Consider the following 19,053-nt stretch of genomic DNA (forward strand, 5'->3'; position numbering starts at 1 on the left):
CACTCCCACCACTCTTCCGCTACAAAGACATTATAGAGTACAGGCAGCAGAGCATGACTGAGCAAGCCCTGAGAGGGACACTGAGAGTGAGCGAGCGAGCGAGTGAGTAGAGGGGTAGAAAGGGGTAGACTGAATAAAAGAAGTAAGTGTGTGAGAACCAGCTGAGAGAGTGAAAGACAAAGAGACAAAGAAAGAGTAAAACAGAGATGGCAGTTTTGTGTGGAGTTGGTCTAGAGAGCTGTATTAGCTGAGTTAATGATGTATACTGCGCTCTGCTCCCACCCCTCCACAAATACTCACCCAACGACCGACCCACTCACTCACTCACTCACTCACTCACTCACTCACTCACTCACTCACTCACTCACTCACTCACTCAGTATGTGCTCATTATTTCAGCCTATTACAACTTGGGTCTTGTTTTTGTAGTTTTGCCCATTATTTGTACTGGTAATAATAACCCTAATAATATGGTATTGATAACTTGATTGCTGAGATCTGGGAGAGAGTAATAAAAGTTGTAAATGGAATTAGTAAAACTTACTTGAAAGAGGAAATGAAGGCCAAACAGTAAAATTATTACCCCACCTGTCTGTTGTAAGCATTCATTACAACCTGTCTGATCTGTTGTCCATTCTTGAGTATGTGTGTATCTGTACCAGGTCCCTTCACTGGAGACGCATCCTGTTTACTCATTGGCAGGGGTGGACAGTAACAAAGTACATTTACTTGAGTACTGTACTTAAGTATATTTTTCGAGTATCTGTACTTCACTGGAGTATTACTTTTTTGTTAACTTATGACTATTACTCCATTACACTTAAAAGACAAATATTGTACTTTTGACTCCACTACACTTCTGAAGTGTAGTGAAGTACTTGTTAGTTTGAAGCAGAGCTTTTAGTCAGAGGAATGAATGTTATTTTATTTTCAAAAAGTGTTACAGACCATGCACTGTGTTTATAACAGGAGAAAAACCTATCACAGCCAACTCCTATGTTGTCAGTCATGTTTATGCTGCTGCATGTTTTAACAGCTCAGTTTGAACTCGGCAGTGGCCTAAAAATGGCTGAATACTTAAGTATTTTCAAAAGCAAGTACTCCTGTACTTTAACTCAAGTAAAATTTTGACTGAACAACTTTCATTTGTATTGGAATAATATACGACCAGGAGTATCTGTACTTTGACTCAAGTAATGCAGCTGAGTATTTTGTCCACCTCTGCTCATCATGTACTGGTATGCATACTACTCTTACACAGAAGTAAACATATCCCGGTGGTTTATGAGGGGAGAAGAAAAACTCTGTCCTCCACAATGGGAGACTGAGTACTTCGCACCAGCTAACTTTGTCAGTGTGAAAACACACACTGTGTGTGTGAGTGAGAGACATACAGAGAACCGTGATAGGAATACAGCTGGAAATCCTGTCAAGAGTGTGTCTGTGTATGTTTTTTCAGTGTCCAGCAGAAATGACAGCATATCCCGAGTAGTCACATTTACAAGATATTCTAAATACAACCGATCACAACTTTGAAAGTTATTTATATTTGCACTGTGTTTACATGCAGAGAATCTTATGTCTTGCTTTGGCAAGCTTTCCTCCACAAAACGTCTTCACAAATGACATACTTCCCTATCAACCAGTGACGCATACTTTATCTTGCAAGGACAGCAACATAACACTGTCTCACAGGAATATATTTTTTCCCCTCTCTACCTTGTATGGGCAGGGGATGTGATAGCGCCTGCAGTTCTCCTCCATCCACGTTGTCTCCCAAATGTTACGGTAGGTGTGTTCGTACAGGTAGCACCCAATCACAGTCAACAAGGGGACAAGATAGAGCACCGAGAACACTCCCATTCGGATCATAAACTTGACTAGTTTGGTCTGATTTTCTTTCTCCAGAGGGATTTCCATGCGCACCCGATTCAGAGCCACAATGCCCACTAACAGAAGAGAGACACCCACCTAAAGAGAGAGAGAGCCAAATGAGAAGATGAGACAGATAGACAAAATTGAAATGAATGGTTATTTTTTAAAGAGCTGATAACTGACAAGAAGACAGGCCAAAACACTGTCAACCATCCACCCATCCATATACTAATCTATTAATCTCTCCATAACTTCAGCCAACAATCCACACTTGTATCATTCCATCCACCCTCCCATTAATCTGTGCACCCATCCATCCATCCTGCCATCCCACTCGTCACTTCTTTCATCCAGCCCACCCACTCATTTATCTTCTGACTGTACTCACCGCCACATTGAGGCAGAGTGGTGCCAGAACAAACCACCTCAGGGCGTCTATGTCATAGAGCCCTATGAAACACACTCCACTGATCCCATCTCCCTCAATTTTGTTCAGGGCCAACAGGGTGACAGTCAGGGCCCCTGGGAGCCCCCAGGCAACAGCATGGAAGAGGAGGGCTTTCTTCTCTATGGCCTCACTGCCCCATTTAGGCACAGCAGCCAGGAACCAAGTGATTGTCAGTATGACCCACCACACGCTGCCGGCCATGGTGAAGAAATACAGGACCATGAAGAACAGGGTGCATACCTGAGAGAGAAGAGTGGGAGCAATAACTTTTGATCAATCATCAAATCTGCTGGCTCAGTAATAATGTTATCCTCACCACAATCTATAGCATTGATGATCGTTTTAACTCTTTTATTCATACAACTGTATGTATGACACAGCAGGCAGTACATGTGTGACAGCTGAAGGAGAGAGTATACTGTACATGCATTTGTTTACTTGTCTAATAGAAATGTATATTGTATACTTGTATACTTAAGGAAGCCCACATTTTGACTTGTTAAGGATGTTTAAAGTTCCTACTTAAACATCTGTATTAAATTAGTTATGTCCAATCACAAGAGACTACATCAAAACTAAGATGTTTTAATTAAATCCAAAAATCAAACATTTCAAATCAGATCATCAAACAATTCAGACATTTGGGCAAATAGTTTATAATGTATTTCTTTCTTTTTTTTTTTTTTACACCTGACAAGCTTCTTACGAAACAAAAACATTCCCATGAAATGTTAGTGTCAACTGAAGCTCCTACCTTGTTGTGTGAGCCTTGTGTTATGGTTGAAGCTCTGAACTGAGAAGGGCTGACTGCATTGCACGCTACCCTGTCTTCCAACAGGAAACCAAGGAAAAACACCAGCGACACCATGACATAACACACAGCGTAGAAGATTATTGGACGCTCAGGGTATCGAAACCTAATGGGGGGAAAAAATCAAGTAAAAAAAACATTGATCTCTGTTGCGTCTTCTTTCCATTTTACTACTGATTCTCATAATTTCACTTCAATTTGTGCAATTCTTTTTACTTTGGAAATTGTTGAACAAACTCTTCAGAAATGTTTACACAATCAATAATAATTCTTGAGGGCTAACAGAAGTATTCTTATAAATCACACTCAGTAAGTTGATATAAGAATTACGACAACAATCAGCCATCCGAACCTGGTAACATCAATGAGAAACGTCAGGAAGGTGAAGAGTGTTGCGGACAGACAGACAATGGAGACGACTCCTATAAAGTATCGGGTGAACGTCAGCTCCTGTTGGTTGAAGAACATTGAGGGGCATGGGGCAGAACAGTCCTTCCTGCCCATGAAAGTGTAACCCAGGTCTGGGTCAACCTTGAGCTCTCTGGGACACCAGAAACCATAGTCTCTCTGGACAGTCATGGATGACTGGTCAGTGGGGTCAGAGCCTGTTAGCAGGTCCTGTGGACGAGGGTAATGCTCATCACAATCTGGAAACCTGGAAAAAGTAGAATTACATTAGATCAGGCAAATGAATCTATTACCAATTTTACTGACACCGTCACTGATATTACTTTTATAATACAGTATATACAACTTTTTCTGACATAAATTTTAGAAACAAACTTAGTACATTTAACACAATACATTTCAACAGCAGCACTAAGTTCAGCCTCTAAAATGATCTAAACCTTAAATCAACACCTCTCTAAAAAGTTTAATCAAAAAATGAACATTATATCGTTCATGAGGGTAAGATTTTTTGCAGTTCTGGTGGATTGGCTGCATTGGGTTTAGCTAGGTGTACCTCAAAAACTGGCAACTGAGTAGAGAAACATAAGGAAATAGACAGATAAGATATGGAAAGAAAAAAAGATGAAAGGGAGATGCTGTATTGAGATACAGAGGAGGAAACTAGAGGTGAAGTTAACTTTCATCTGGGGTTGAAGTTGTCATGAGTTCAAAGAGAAGGAGCAAGCACAAGAGCAGTGCAGATTTGAGGTATATACAAAACAAATAATGCAGGCTCAGTGCTGGACAAGTACACAGTATATCTTCAAAACAACCAGAATATTACTGCCTGTATCATCTCAGACACTTAAAAAACCTGTGCGTGATGATACTGTTTATACCTTTTTAGTACTGAGCTGATTTAAAATGTAATACACACCTGCTACAATCCATGTCATCTGGCCAGACTACTCCAAATATCTCCATGAGTTTGTGGCACTCGTCTTTGGCCCGCTGGCAGAGGGATCGACACGGCATGGACACCCGGCCATACACAGTGCACACAGGGGCGTACAGGGCACACAGGAACATCCTCAGGTCAGCACTGCACACTAGGTTTACCATGGGGTGAAAAGGCTACAGGAGAGACCGAGATGTACAGAAATAAAGAGACAGAGATTTTAAGCCTTGGCCTTATTCAATGGTCTTGCAACATCTACACATTTCATCTTTCCAATGTTATAATTCAACATCAGTGTGAGCCAGCTTGACACGGTTGTTATTAAATCTGTCATGCATGTGGGGAAGAGTGATGTAAACACAAGAACACACAAGAACACACACACACACATACACACACACACACACACACACACACACTCTCAGGAAAAAGTAAACTGCTATCATTGGCATGTACGAAAAGGCTCATATTTAACCTGAAATAGCCATCAATGTGGATGCAGGGAGAGTGTGAGGACAAGTGTGTTCTAACTCCTCTGCTGCAATTTATACTACTTAGTATTCCATCAATATTTAGAAGCTTATGAAATATGTATAGCTGCAATCATATTACCAAACATCCCTTTGAAGTAGGGGAGAGACAGACAGACCTGTGAAGGTTGAGCCACATGTGTCAATACATTGAATATACAAACCACAGGGATATCTACATACTAAGGTTTACATATTCTGCTCCCTGGAGTGGTAGTCTAAAGGTCAGAGAGTCAGGCTTGGGAACTTAAGGTTGCTGGCTCAAATCTGTATATGGATTGGAAAACTGTGACTGATGGGATTGATAAAAAGTAGCCTTAGCTTTTCTTTTAATAACTCCTGCTGACATATGCCTGAACAAATACTCTGAGTGGGGATTCAGCACGAGCTTGATAATTTTTTGTTCTGGTGACAGCTACAGTACAAAAAAACGTGATGATTTGTCAAAGGTCATAGTGTGGCCAGTACCACAATATCTCTTTTCTGTTGTTGAAGATGTAGTTTCTCTTTTAGCTTGGGGCTGCTACTGCTCATGTTGACAGGTGAATTATTCATCGGTTTGTTCAAAAAACAAGCCTTTCCATGGAAATTAAATTAGGAATATGGTAAATACGCAGCAGAACACTTGAAAATATGAACTGCGATTTGTGTATGTGTGCATCAGCAACTGCCAGCGACATTGTGAGTGCTGTGCGCTATTATTCTTATGTGTGCAAAGTGACCTGAATTTATTCAGCTGTTTAAAAGTTCATATCATCTGGGTGCACTGATGCTGAGTTTTCAATGCAGCCTTTAAATCACATAACAGAGAAATCAGAGCAGAGCCACAACAGCAAAGAATGGACAGCAATGGAACAAAAACACTTAGGGCTGACCGCACACAACATTGCACTTTGTGTGTATATGTGCACATTTGACACAAAACAGTGCACTTACATTGCTTGCTTACTACAAAAAGCTATGGTATATACTTACAGACTGCATGACTACATCCATGCCCATGCATCAGTGAGTCTGTGTGTGTGTTTTGTGCATGTTTCTGTGTAGAGTCAGGCCTTGTGAGTATGTTTTGATCGTTCTCAATTGATGTGTTCTAGATCTGCACATTGGAGAGATATTCCACCAGTAAATGGGTGTAGTGGTGCATGAGCTGTGTGACATAGTTTTGAATGTTGCACAGAAACACATGCGCGCACACACACACATGCGCGCACGCACACACACACACACACACACACACACACACACACACCCACACACACACACACACACACAGAGCTCTCAGCTTCATTTAATAATTCACGCATTTTATAACCCATGCATTTTCATTTCTTGTGTGTGAACATGCAAGGTTCACTGTGTTGGGACACAGAACGACAGGAACCACACAAGCTTTAGTTGTGGGCCTGTAATGTACAGTGAGGATATGGTAAAACAAGACTAGATCAAAACTTTGTATATAGCTGGACCAGGTCATATTTGCATTCTATCTATTCTCTCCTACTCTCTGTGCTCATGTATAATTTTAATACAGCTGAGTTTCCAATACTGCTGTTCTCATTTTTCTGTTGTTGGACAAAAGAAGAAGTATGATATAATGACAAACATGGCCCATTATGCCCCGATGAATTTGAAAAAGAAAAATATGATTGCCTAGCTACACTGATTATTATATCTTTCTGATGAAGCATCCTCAGTGAGAGCTCTTACAGTGATATAGGGATAGTGATGGTACCTCCACAGTCTCAGTTTGCACAGCATAGCTGTCTTTTTCTTTTTTTCTTTTGAGTGCATAGTAATGCACAGTACATATATGTCAATAACAACAAATTCATGAGAGCCCAAGGCCACACTTCACTGAGAGCTTGTTGCTTTCTGCATGAGTGTGTCCGACTGGCCAGCAGAATGGAGCCTTTCTTTTTGTCTCCTCCTACAGTGAATATGTGTGTGACTCCCATTTTGTGTGTCCCCATTCTGCCCACTTCTCCAGTGCATGTGGGGTTACGTGTGTGCGCAAGTGCATATATATATATATATATATATATATATATATATATATATATATATATATATGTGTGTGTGTGTGTGTCACTGTTCTTGTATTCTGTGTGTGTCCCAGTTATTGTGTTTCCCAGTGTGTGTGTGCAAGTCAATGCCTGTTTCCAGATATGTGTGCAATTATTCTGACAGTCCAGGCAATTGCCCCCCATCTCCCACCACAAAGAGAATATTGATATTAAGTGGCCTAACTGTGCCTCCCAAAGAGAGGAGGGGGATGGCAATCAGCCCTCTATGGAGAATGACTAGAATAAAGTGTCTGGCATTTTATAGTCAGTTATGATGGAAGAGCAGGGAAAGGAAAGCAGAAAAGCCTACAAGCTTGGCCTGAGGGTAAGGGCACACTCCTACAAAAACATGGAATGATGTGGAAGAAGACGATAAGGGTGGGGAGAAGAGAGGAAATGTACTGCATCAGCTTCCTGCAATCAACTGGTTTCTGTCTTTCCATCCTTCAGTGTGTAAAACACTGAATCCACTTAATAACCTAACAACACATTTCCATTTGACTACTAATTGCTATTCAGCAAAATATCGGATTGCCTAAACCACAGATAAATGCCAAGAACTGACTATACATCAAAATATCAGCAGGTTAACAGACAACGCTAGATAAAAATCAAATTGAAAATAAAATCATGGGTTTATTTGTAAGTTTGAGTGTGTCTTTTGGACAGGCAATTGTGAATATTCAGAATGAGAAGCAAAGTTGGTTTTTTAACACTGTGGAAAATGAGAAAAAAAGCCCCTGACTGGTCCACCTCTTGTTCAATAGAGGGATTAAGTTTCTTTTCTCTTTACTCCTTCTCCCCAAAGAAACCCAGCAGAGGGAGAGAGAAAGAGAAAAAACTTCAAGTAAAAAAATCAACAAAGGAAAACAGAAAGAAAGGAATACAGAAAGAAAGCAGCATATGATTAACAGTAACATAATGCAAGTAATTACGCTTTTGGCAACCGAGGTAGATACCAATAACTGCTGTAAAGGTGGTAGCAAAGAGAGAGCAATGCATATATGAAAAAGTACAGGGTGTGTTGCACGTGAGAACTTTTTGCACCAGTTTGTAAAGCTTTTCCGGTGTCCAGTTCAGTCTGTGTGATGGGGATGAAAATCAATATACATGGTGACAATACAACAGGGCACCTTTGCACTGTTCATGAACCCCAGTGAATCAGTGAAGCCCGATAAATGCTGACCCAGACCAAAATTTTGGAAGTCACTGACCATCAACAGTTTGCTGTGGCAACTCTTTCTTACTCACAGTCTCTTTCAGGAAAAAGTTGCTCTCCACAATCCACAATCCCATGTCATATACTTTTTACTTCACAATAATAAAATTGTAAACATAGATCATAAATGGTACTATTTTCAGATTGTAAGTCATTTTGTTACATTTATCAATTGTCTTATTACATGGTTTGCACTTAATACAATGTTAATACCGTGAAAACCCTAACTTCCCTAACTTCCCTCCTTGTCAGGGTTGTGCTGCTCTGGATTCAAATCCAAAACCAGGACACTTACAGCTCATTCAGAAAGTGTTCAGACCCCTTAAATTTTTGCACCCAAGAAGACTTGAGGCTGTAATTGCTGCCAAAGGTGCTTCAACTAGGTACTGAGTTAATGGTTTGACTACATATGATACATACATTCACTTTGTCATTATGGGGTATTAAGTGTAGATTGATGAGGGTGATGCATAAGGCTGCAACATAGATATCAAAATATTGAAGGGGTCTGAACACTTTCTGAATGCACTGTATATGGGTTTTTTATATCTTTGAGTAGTCTGTTTATCCAGTGAGTGTTTGTGTGTGTGTGGTTTGGTGCTTAGAATGGTTGTAGAAAATCCAGTTAGCCAACTCTGCAGAAACTCATACACACTGTCAAGTGCAGGAGGAGGAGGAGTAGGAAGGGAGGGAGAAAAACTGGAGTGGAATGGAGAAAAGAGTGGCGGTTTCCCGGTGGATTAGAGAGTCAAATGGATTGTAAGGAGTGTTTAGAGTGTGAGAACCTGAGACGAACACACACACATACAGACACACACACACACACACACACACACACACACACACACACACACACACACACACACACACACACTTCCTGAAACTGTCACCAGCTTTGCATTGTGGTCAGATCAAGGTGACAGGCTGTTGGCTCTAAGCCTCCAAAGAAACAGCTCCTGAGCTTGCAAGTCCTCTTCAAAAAATCCCATGTTTTTTCCAAAGGTGTCCAACTTAGTGTTCTGATATTCAAGTGCATAATATTTAATCCTGGGTTTCTACAAGTAATGATACTGTCTTTTATGTTTGTACAGCTTATCAGTGATTTTCTTCAACTTTAAGTTATTGTGTTTATGATTGCTAAGTACTTTCAGTGCTTAATTGTGATGCAAAAACCACTCCAGCAGCAATCTAATTGTCTAAACAGCTATAAAACACAATAAAAAATATATTGAAAGCAAAGTGTTTTTAAAATTTTACAAAATTTTTAGTCTGGTAAAAAAAAATGACAGCCTGCCAATATGAGTTTTTTATGGGACATTTATAGAGCATTTGGAAAGTATTTAGACCTCTAGCCTTACGCTAAAATAATAAAAAACCTCATCAATCTACAATCAAAAAGAATTATGGAGGCCACTGTGCTATTGGGAACCTTCAATGCAGCAGAAATCTGTGCCTCAACACAATCCTGTCTCTGAACTCTGCAGTCCGTTCCTTCCACCTCATGGCTTGGTTTTTGCTCTGATATAGATTTTCAGCTGTGACACCTTATAGACAGGCATGTCTCTTTCCAAATCATGTCCAACCTGCTGAATTTACCACAGGTGGACTCCAATCAAGGTATAGAAACATCTCAAAGATAATAAAGACAAATGAGAGGAACGCATGCTAAATTACAAGCGTAAGGCTGCAACATAACAAAATATACAAAAATTGAAGGGGTCTCAATACTTCCCGAATGCACTGTATGTGCACTATTTATCAAATAACAAATCAGTCACCCTATCCCTTGAAACATCAAAAAGCTGACATTTTAATGCACTGGTAGATGCAGTGTACCATTTCTTGCACCTGTTTCTGACAGATGAGGAGGAATTTAGATGAGAAAAATCTGGCTTTTTGCAACTAAACCTTGCCCAAGTCTATCTGGACACATCATCCTCACAGGCTGTATACCTCCTCCTCCTCTCATGCTATCTCTGTCTCTGTCTAACTCTCTCTCTCTCTCTGTCCCTCTCTCTCAAATCAGTCAGTCGGGCCCTGCAGCACAAATGCTGTCAGACCACATCAGCTCTACCTCCATTAGCTTGCTACAATATAACATTGCTGCAACATCCGCTCTAGCTATTAGAACCAAATCCTCCATTTTTCAGTCTTGCTGCAGAAACTATAATATTCCCATTTGCTTTTGCCTCTCTACTGCCACTCAATCCCCCTATTTCTCCTCCTCGTACTCAAACTACTGCATCCTTCTTCATTGCATCTGTACATTAGAGGCAATTACATTCTCTCTCTTCAAGAGAAGTGCCTCATTTCAGTTCACAATCACTTAGCAATTACACAATCCCCTCATCTCCTTCTCCCTGAGCCAGCTCACCTCCTATTTTTCTTTTTTATCCTCCAAGCATACCACTGTTTTCTTACTGCTGCCTCTCTATTCTCAACTTTTGCTGGCCAGATTTAATTTCGACTAGGATCTTCTAGTTTCTCGCTGTATAATTTTAAATGATAAATGTGTTCAGACATATTCACACCTCAAAATGCGCACACTCCCTCTGACTATGTGCCTGCCTCCTCTTACATGCTTGTGAGAGAGACAGGCGTTGGCCATGAACAGATGAACTGAACAGACCGCGATGCTCTCCTCCTTAATCTCTGAAAAGACAGTTAAGAAGGGGGCACCCTTCTCCCACACTCTCTCCCTCTTTTATTCATTTGTTCGTTTATCCGTGTCCATCCATCGTTCAGTCGGGAGGACCAGACAAAGCCGTTAATGGCATTCCCCTTCACGTTCACTTCCCCTCCTCCTCTCCTCCTATCTTCTTTCTCCTGAATTCATCTCTTATTTTCCTTGCCTCCCATTTACTCCTGGCAATTACTCTGACATGCACTTGTCCTCCTCCTCCCCTGTTTTTCTTCTTCCAACATCAGCATTCATTGACTTCCCCTACTCTGTTATCCTACCATTTCATGTTTGTCAAAAAACTATTTAGCAACACCATCAACATACTCTGTCTTTCCTGCTAAACCCAGTGCACAATTTTTTCATTTTACTCATCCCTTGATTTCTTGTCAGAGTGACCCAAATCATATTTTATCTCACCATTTTCTAATTTACTTACTATCTCTCTGCTAAGCAACCTTAGTACACACAATAAACATGCCTTTTTACCTGTGTTGTCCTGTTTTTTCCAACAAAACTCTGATTTAGCTCTCATATCTCTGTCTCAATTTCATTCAACTTTTTAGCCTCACAGAAACCTTACAAACTCAGTTTTTCCTCCGAGGAATAGTCTGGAAATATTCATTAAGAAATGTTCAGGCATGGTAAGATATTTACCAGCCCAATCAATTTAAAACATAACATCATCCGCTCCTTCTCTAACCTTTTGAAAGAATGACTAATTTTCAATATTCTCAATATATCCACCAATTTTGGTGGATTGTTTTATCTAGGTTCCATGTCGCTGAACGTTTGATTGGTTCAACGATTCAAACAGGTCCGGTGTTGTGCTTCACTGACTTGTTATGGCTACAGCTGAATCGTCACAGTTTAGTTCAGACTAGATTAACTATAACATCTTCCAACATAGCAAGTTAGCGACGTTCATGTAAAATATCATCATAAAAATGCGGACAACCGTGAACAAGTTGCTGTAAGTTGACTTAAAAAAATAACAATTCTTAAATAAACATTTTCAGTGTAAAAATGCCTAATTAACTGCTCATAGCAAAGCGGTAGCTACCATGTTAATTGAAAATGATGTTGGCAGGACAGATTTGTTACTTGCTACTGACTGATTAGGGCAAACCCTTACCTTGAAATGACCTGAAATTATATCTTTATTGAGTTAAGTCATGTCTGTCTTTGCCAGACAACAGTGAACAAAGAAAAGAATTATGGGTTAACTTTTCCAGCTTGCTGTATGTCTCCACTTCACACATCCTATCAACAACAATGGATGGCAGTTTTTTTACTGGTGTGGGTGGAGAGCTGTTATGTTCTTCAACTGCGCCATGTTTCTACACGATTACACAGCTTTGACTGCCAATATCACAGATTGCAGACTTACGATGACTATTTCAATCTTCCAAGACAAATTACACTTGACAGCAATGTGTATTTTTCAGCCAAATGACTTAGCTAGAAGTATGAATTGTGAATTTCCACTCTTCCCCTTGTATTAGCAGTCCTTTCCCTCCTCCTTCTCTCCTTGGTTTAGTCCAGAACATGCAATCATCATCCAATTTCCCTCCCCTCCCCTCCCCTGCCTGTCTGTCTCCCTCCATTCTTCCCCTTCCTTCTCAGCCTATTTAACTACCATGGCAACAGGTGATGTGGAGGCTCTCACAGGACTATGTCTCATTGAGGATAACATGCATGTGCGCAGACACACACACACAAATTGCGGCAGGACTCTGTTAAAGAGTGAAACCATCCAAAGAGTATAGCAAACAAGCTCACACAAGGAGTGCGAGGAGGAAGTGTGAAAGTGAGAATAAAAGAAACTGAGAGGCTTGGGAGAAAGGGTCAAATGAACTGATAGAGATGTAGATGGGGATCCAAGAATATGTCAATGGAGCTGAATCAGATAGCACCCACACACGTCCTAACACCCTGCAAGCCACCTGTGCATATCCATCTGCTTACCACTTACACATATGCTCTGTTACAGTCAGATGAAAACCCACTATTTCTAGCACTTGAGTGATCAAGAATTAGTACTTTGCAACCTGACATATAGAAACCAATACATTTCGAACAATAAAATATATTATCTCAATATGTTCTGTTAATAAAACTGCAGTTTGAAAAAGAATAAAGAAACTTGTACAAAGTCATTCATTTGTTGAACTAACAAATTTCTTAGAAAATATCCCTTCTCAGACTGAAATTAAACCACACACGTAGAAAATTAGTAACCCAAATCAAAACATCAGCTTTTTAATTGCATATATTGACTACCGGTAATTTTGGCCATCTCCTTCATTAATATGCTGTCTGTTTAGTGTACAATGAATGTCTTGTTTCTAGAACTTAAAACCATCACTCAAGAGGAAAAAAGCAATGCATACTGCTTCTTATCCAATGGATTATTCAATCTCTTTCCTCAGTTGATAAAATCAGTAATCACAACAATAATGACAATATGAAAGGTGCAGCCATGTTGATCACAGAGAGGATGCATCAGTGTTCAAGAGACAGATTCAAGGTGCAATGTGTATAAAACACATTCTGGACAGACAACAGATTCTGGAAGTTGGAGAGGAGAATGACAGACAATAACAGGGTGCGTCACAGAGTGAGTGTGATGCAAGGGTTGGGGCAATGCGGAGAAAGAGATGGAACAGAAGGAACAGGAAATAGATACACACAAGGAGTAGCACAACTCACTGCCTGTTAACCGATGAACTTGCTCTTTTATTTTACCAAACAATGGAGAAATTGTTATTACAAATGTCGCTCTGTCAATAGTTCGGACCTGGCTCAGTTTTTAAAAATGTGCAAAGCAGAATTCAACTAGTTGCAGACTATGCATTATGTGTTACTATGGAGGCAACAATAAAAGCAACCTTATTTACTGAAATATGTCTGCAAGTTGAAAGATTTGAACACACCGTCAAACTATTCTCTACTGCCATTGATTTTAACCGTTTAAAAATCCATGTGACTATGCGCATTAATATGGGAGCTATTTTGGGAGAGTTGAGAGTTGCATGTGGCTTGATAAGTGCACAATTAGTACCACTCGAGCTCTTAATGCTGACGCTGGTCCTGACCTGCAGTATGCTGAAAATGTTAGAGCTGCCTTGTGTTGAGTGGCTTTGCGTGAGAAGGGGATCAATGATGTGTGTGTATGTGTGTGTGTGTGTGTTTGTGTGTATGTTAGTGTGAAGTTGGGCTTAGCAGTGAGGGTTAAACATCTCCCACTCTCACCAGATGCACACACGTACACACAGTTCCCAGGCTGGGTCATGGGTTCAGATTAAGACCATAAGACATGGATAACCTATATTAATGTGTTGTATCAGAGCAGAACACTGCAGGGCTCCACACCAAATGAATGAGTACATCACAGCACAAAACACACAGAATCGATATTACTCATTATGCAGATGCAGGGAGGAGTGTATGGAGGATACAGAGCAGGCCAGGTAATAGATCAATTGGATAAGTCTGCCACAGAGAATTCTGGATTCTTATTGGCTGGAAGATGTGGACTAACTTTTAGTAACCCTATAATTTATGTGTTTGATTATAGTTTGGCCAGTATTAAACTGTTAGTAAGTAGGGAGGCTTAACTAAAGAGCATGGTGGTAGGGTTATTTGTGTAACCATCACCACAAACATATTATTACCAATTAACAGTGAAAATAGGAAAGAGAGGACTTGTAAAATAATGTGTTTTCTTAATGTGTTTCTTACACATTACACAAAAAAGAGCAAACAATAGAAGGATGAAATAAATATAAGTATATATGCTCTTTGGACTTTTGTTCAAACTAAATAAGGACCTTCAATATGTCAGGACTTTTATTTAGTCTTAGCAATTACTGTGTTAATTGGCAAAATAACTGAAAAAAATAGTTGATGTAAATATAATAGAGATGATAGAGCAATTTAAAAAGGTGGAAATGGTAGACTACAGGTGTTACCTTATGTTTTCTTTTGTTTTTTGATCTGATGCAGTTACATTAGAAGCATAATGACAATGCATTCAACTCTAAACTGTCCTAATTCAAGGAGTGTGAGAGAGGTTAGAGAATTCAAGCGACCTACACTACTTCACATTTTTTAACGGAGACCAGTATTACTATATTAAGGGCTCTAAATACTCTACAGAGTAGTATTCGAGCAATGAAAAATCTCTCCAATCTTTCCTCAAATCTCTCTTCACTGAGCACTGTGAGGCTGGATAAGCAGTGGTGGCAGCTATGCTGATGGGAACAGTCTGCCAAAAAACAGCACCAGGCAGTGCCTTTGTTCTGTGCATAAATAAATGATTGCTTCATTTGGGCTAGCTGCCTCAATAGACTCTGTCAGAATAAGCAGGATAATAAGGAGTTCAGCTGAAAAAAAACAGGAACTTTTAAACTGAATGAGGACCTGTCTATCTCTGCCAGAGAGAATAGGGTAAGCCTCTTCAGATGCACTACACACACACACACACACACACACACACACACACACACACACACATACACATACACACACACACACACACACACCTATTAAACCTAACTCTCTCTTTCATATTCACACACACAAAGAAAAAAAAACACAACAGACCGCACTTAAACACAACAAGCCCTGAACTCTCCAGATTTGGCACACACTTACACTCACTGATGTGGGGACCTGGTGGCCTCAGGGTGGCCCTTCTTAGACAGAGCAGTCTTATTTTGAAGGACAGGACCCCATACTGAGAGAAACACAAACACCGGAGACAGTAGGGTCTAAAGACTTTACACAACCTGTCACTCTGTCAGTATTTCCCTCTGTTTAGTCTCTGACATTCTTTCTGCTCTACTGCCACACACATTTTCTTCTTTTAATACTTTGTCTCTTTGTCCCCCCTGTTCTTCATGTGATAACCATAGATGAATCTATTTAACTCTGCAAATCATAAATACCAGCTTCAAAGGTAATGATTTCTATGAAGAAAAACTTGCAAAGAAAATGGGCACTTTAATGCTGTAGTAGTATATATATTTTTTTTAATCTGCTCCCTTCAGCCCTTGTTTCTTCGGTGGGTGGAGTTATAAAACAAGGGTGGTCTTGTAGGAAAAGAAAAGCTCTTAAGCGTCTTTTCACAGTAATTAAGTGTGTAACTGCCTGCTTGTCAGTTCATCATATTCCTTTACATTGTTTTTGAACAACAGCTTTAGATCCACAACAGGTCACATGACTGCAGTGATATATTTTCATAAGACCATAGCCAAGAATGAGAAATAAATTATTATTTTAATTATTATTTAATATGATCTTGAAAGGCAATTTTAAGAGATTGTGATTAAGTGTCAAGCTCCATGTAATGACAATTCCTACTAATGATTAACATTTTTTAAAGTAGTAAGTAGTAGTAGTAGTAGAGTATAAGCACCACTTCAGTTTTGGTAAAATTAGCTTTCAACCTTTAATAACTTAATTGGGCCATCATATTCTTCTTATTTACCATATTAGCATCACATTGTTGTTGTTCTATTTGCTTTACAACACGGTGCTCTATTGTGCCCTGAACAAGTCTTTCTCTAAACTGATCATTAAAACGGGGGCCCTTTAATCTCTTTCACTCCAGGATCCAAATGACAAAGATTGTGTCAAAATTGTCCTGGGGTTGGTGGGGTTGCCCAGGCTGATTTCTCCCATAAATTGCACCCTGAATACACCCATACATGGTCCAGCCACACTCTTATACCTAGTCTTGTTTAGTCAGCAAGAGAAAATATGTCTGCAAATGGGAATGTTTTTATGCAAAAAAGCAAATCAGAAATTTAGGGTTTTTGACAGTTTAGGAAGAACGTAAACCCAAGTCTCTCTAGATCTGTTATTTTTGACTTATTTACTGGAATGATAGAATAAAATGTATTTAACCTCATTCAGTCAGGAGAAATCACTTGGATATCTTAAGACTGGTAATGGCAGAGAATGCCCTTTATCTTACCTAAATTACACCGAAATGAACTCCGGTGCAGGGAAGTCCCTGACCAAGCAGACATCTGGGCTCCGGAGGCTTCAGGCACGGCACCACTCATATTCACTTATTTATATACTTAAGGACAATAATGGTGATGATGAGCTATTCCCTGTTTTCTCTCGAGTTTTGTTTGAAGGCAGGGTGCATCCATCAAAACATCTCTTTCCTGCCATCTTTCTTTGCTTGTAACTGCACCAGATTATATAAAACACAAATAAGATGACATTTTAAAATTAATTTGTATCATTAGCAAATCATCATATGTCAACCGTATTTCTTTGAAGCTTGCTAACAGGCAGTGTCTAAGGAAGCATCAGATTATAGGTCTAGTACAATGTATAAGAGAACATGAGTAGAATTTTTAGGAAAAAAAGATTGAATTCTTTAGGAAAAAAGGGTGTATTTACAGGAAAACCCTTCACTTTTGATCAGTTTATGTCTCTTATAGTGCAGACAAACAATCTCAATGATGTCATAGGTCTAATTCTCTGTGTCTAACATAGGCCTCAAATAATGTCATGACCTGCAGCACATCCTCTGGGAACCATAACATACAGTGGCAGATGGACAGTACAGGCCATATTCCTAAGTGACATGCAGACACAAAAGCATGCAAACATGCGAGTGCGCGCGCACACACACACACACACACACACACACACACACACACACACACACACACACACACACACACACACACACACACACAAACAATCCCAAATAAATAATTTCACTATTTAAACACTCTCTTCGAAAGCCATTTCCCTAGTCTTCCACATCCCCCTTTAACGTTTCATGCTCCCTCCCCTCTTCGCTCAGGTTTAATTGACTATTGTGGCAGATGGGGTGGCGGTTGGTCTGTGGGAATCAATGTCTTTATTGTGGAACTGAGAGAGAGATTAGCAGTTAGTTAGCACTAGTGAGAGATGACAGCTGGCACCGTTAACCTCTCCTGTCACTCACACACACACACACACACACACACACACACACACACAGGAAATACCTGAGTACAGTTAGCCCTTAGCCTGGCTCAGCAATTACACCACAAGAAAAATACTGCTCTGAACCTCAAGCCTGTCACTCAGACACTGAATAAATGTAGCCAAGTATGTTAATCATCTATACACAGACTTGAGCATAAACCATTTTTGGCTTAGCTTGAGATCTAAAAGGAAGAAAGAGAATAGGCAATTTGTCCACTGTCAATCAAGACTGAGGACTCGCGAGGGCACATCTCCACACTTTCAAAATAGAGCATGGTTTAAAAATGTTTTTCAATCTAGGGCTTTACTATGTCTCAACCTATGACTGGAGGACAAGCTACAACATAAATATAAGTTACATGACAGCTCACTGGAATGATCAATCTACTTTGCAAGAAAAAGCCAAGACATGAAAGCTTTGCCACTGAGGCAGAGCAAACATTCATCATGTGATATGACACAAAAAATGACAACAGCAGCTGCTGACAATTGCTCCAGTTTCATTAAGGCATCTGAAATACTTCACGCTGATTTGCCAGCAGTTGTTTTTTTTTTTTTGTTTTTTTTACATTTTGTTACAAGTAAAACTCCCAAATGGACACAAATTGATATTTCTGAATTACTCAATGCATGACAACAGTCACTTGGAAAAAATCTTTGAAACCAGAACTGGCTTGCTCCATAAAGATGATCTTTATTGATAAAAAGGATCGGATTCTATCCAAGGAGTTAAGCATCAATGTTATGACACTAACATAACAGTTGAGTTGAAAAAAAAAAAAAGGCTTGTCAGGAACTCTCAAACAAATGTCATTCATTTTCTCTTCACATCCATTTGGATTTCATGAAACCTAAATAACTCGTGTCAAACACATGTGAGGACCAAGTGCCAAAAACTCATTTTCATAAGGATGATTTTGTTGTCCAAGTATATCCACATGTTGAGCTGCTTCGCAGCTGCTCCAGAGCACACTCCTACTTTAAGAGGGTTTAACTGATACTGCTGTAACAATAAAAGACACAATAATGTCATTGGGCCAGTGGGGGTTTACTCAAAATGGAAAAACAGTTCTC

General features: G+C 39.7%; 1 protein-coding gene across 2 annotated transcripts in view; it reads right to left on the minus strand.

Moving 5' to 3' along the window:
* Positions 1-19,053, minus strand: part of LOC130168039 (frizzled-3-like) — a 29,877-nt gene that overhangs the window by 6,147 nt on the left and 4,677 nt on the right. For both annotated transcript variants that reach the window (XM_056374626.1, XM_056374617.1), the window contains exons 3-7: positions 4,462-4,658; positions 3,487-3,789; positions 3,078-3,240; positions 2,264-2,563; positions 1,720-1,971 (exon numbers count right to left, since the gene is read on the minus strand). In XM_056374626.1, coding sequence (XP_056230601.1) covers positions 1,720-1,971; positions 2,264-2,563; positions 3,078-3,240; positions 3,487-3,789; positions 4,462-4,658 — 1,215 coding nt within the window. The remainder of the gene's footprint in view (positions 1-1,719; positions 1,972-2,263; positions 2,564-3,077; positions 3,241-3,486; positions 3,790-4,461; positions 4,659-19,053) is intronic.

The sequence above is a fragment of the Seriola aureovittata genome, chromosome 1 (genome assembly GCF_021018895.1).
Source record: "Seriola aureovittata isolate HTS-2021-v1 ecotype China chromosome 1, ASM2101889v1, whole genome shotgun sequence".
NCBI lineage: Eukaryota > Metazoa > Chordata > Actinopteri > Carangiformes > Carangidae > Seriola > Seriola aureovittata.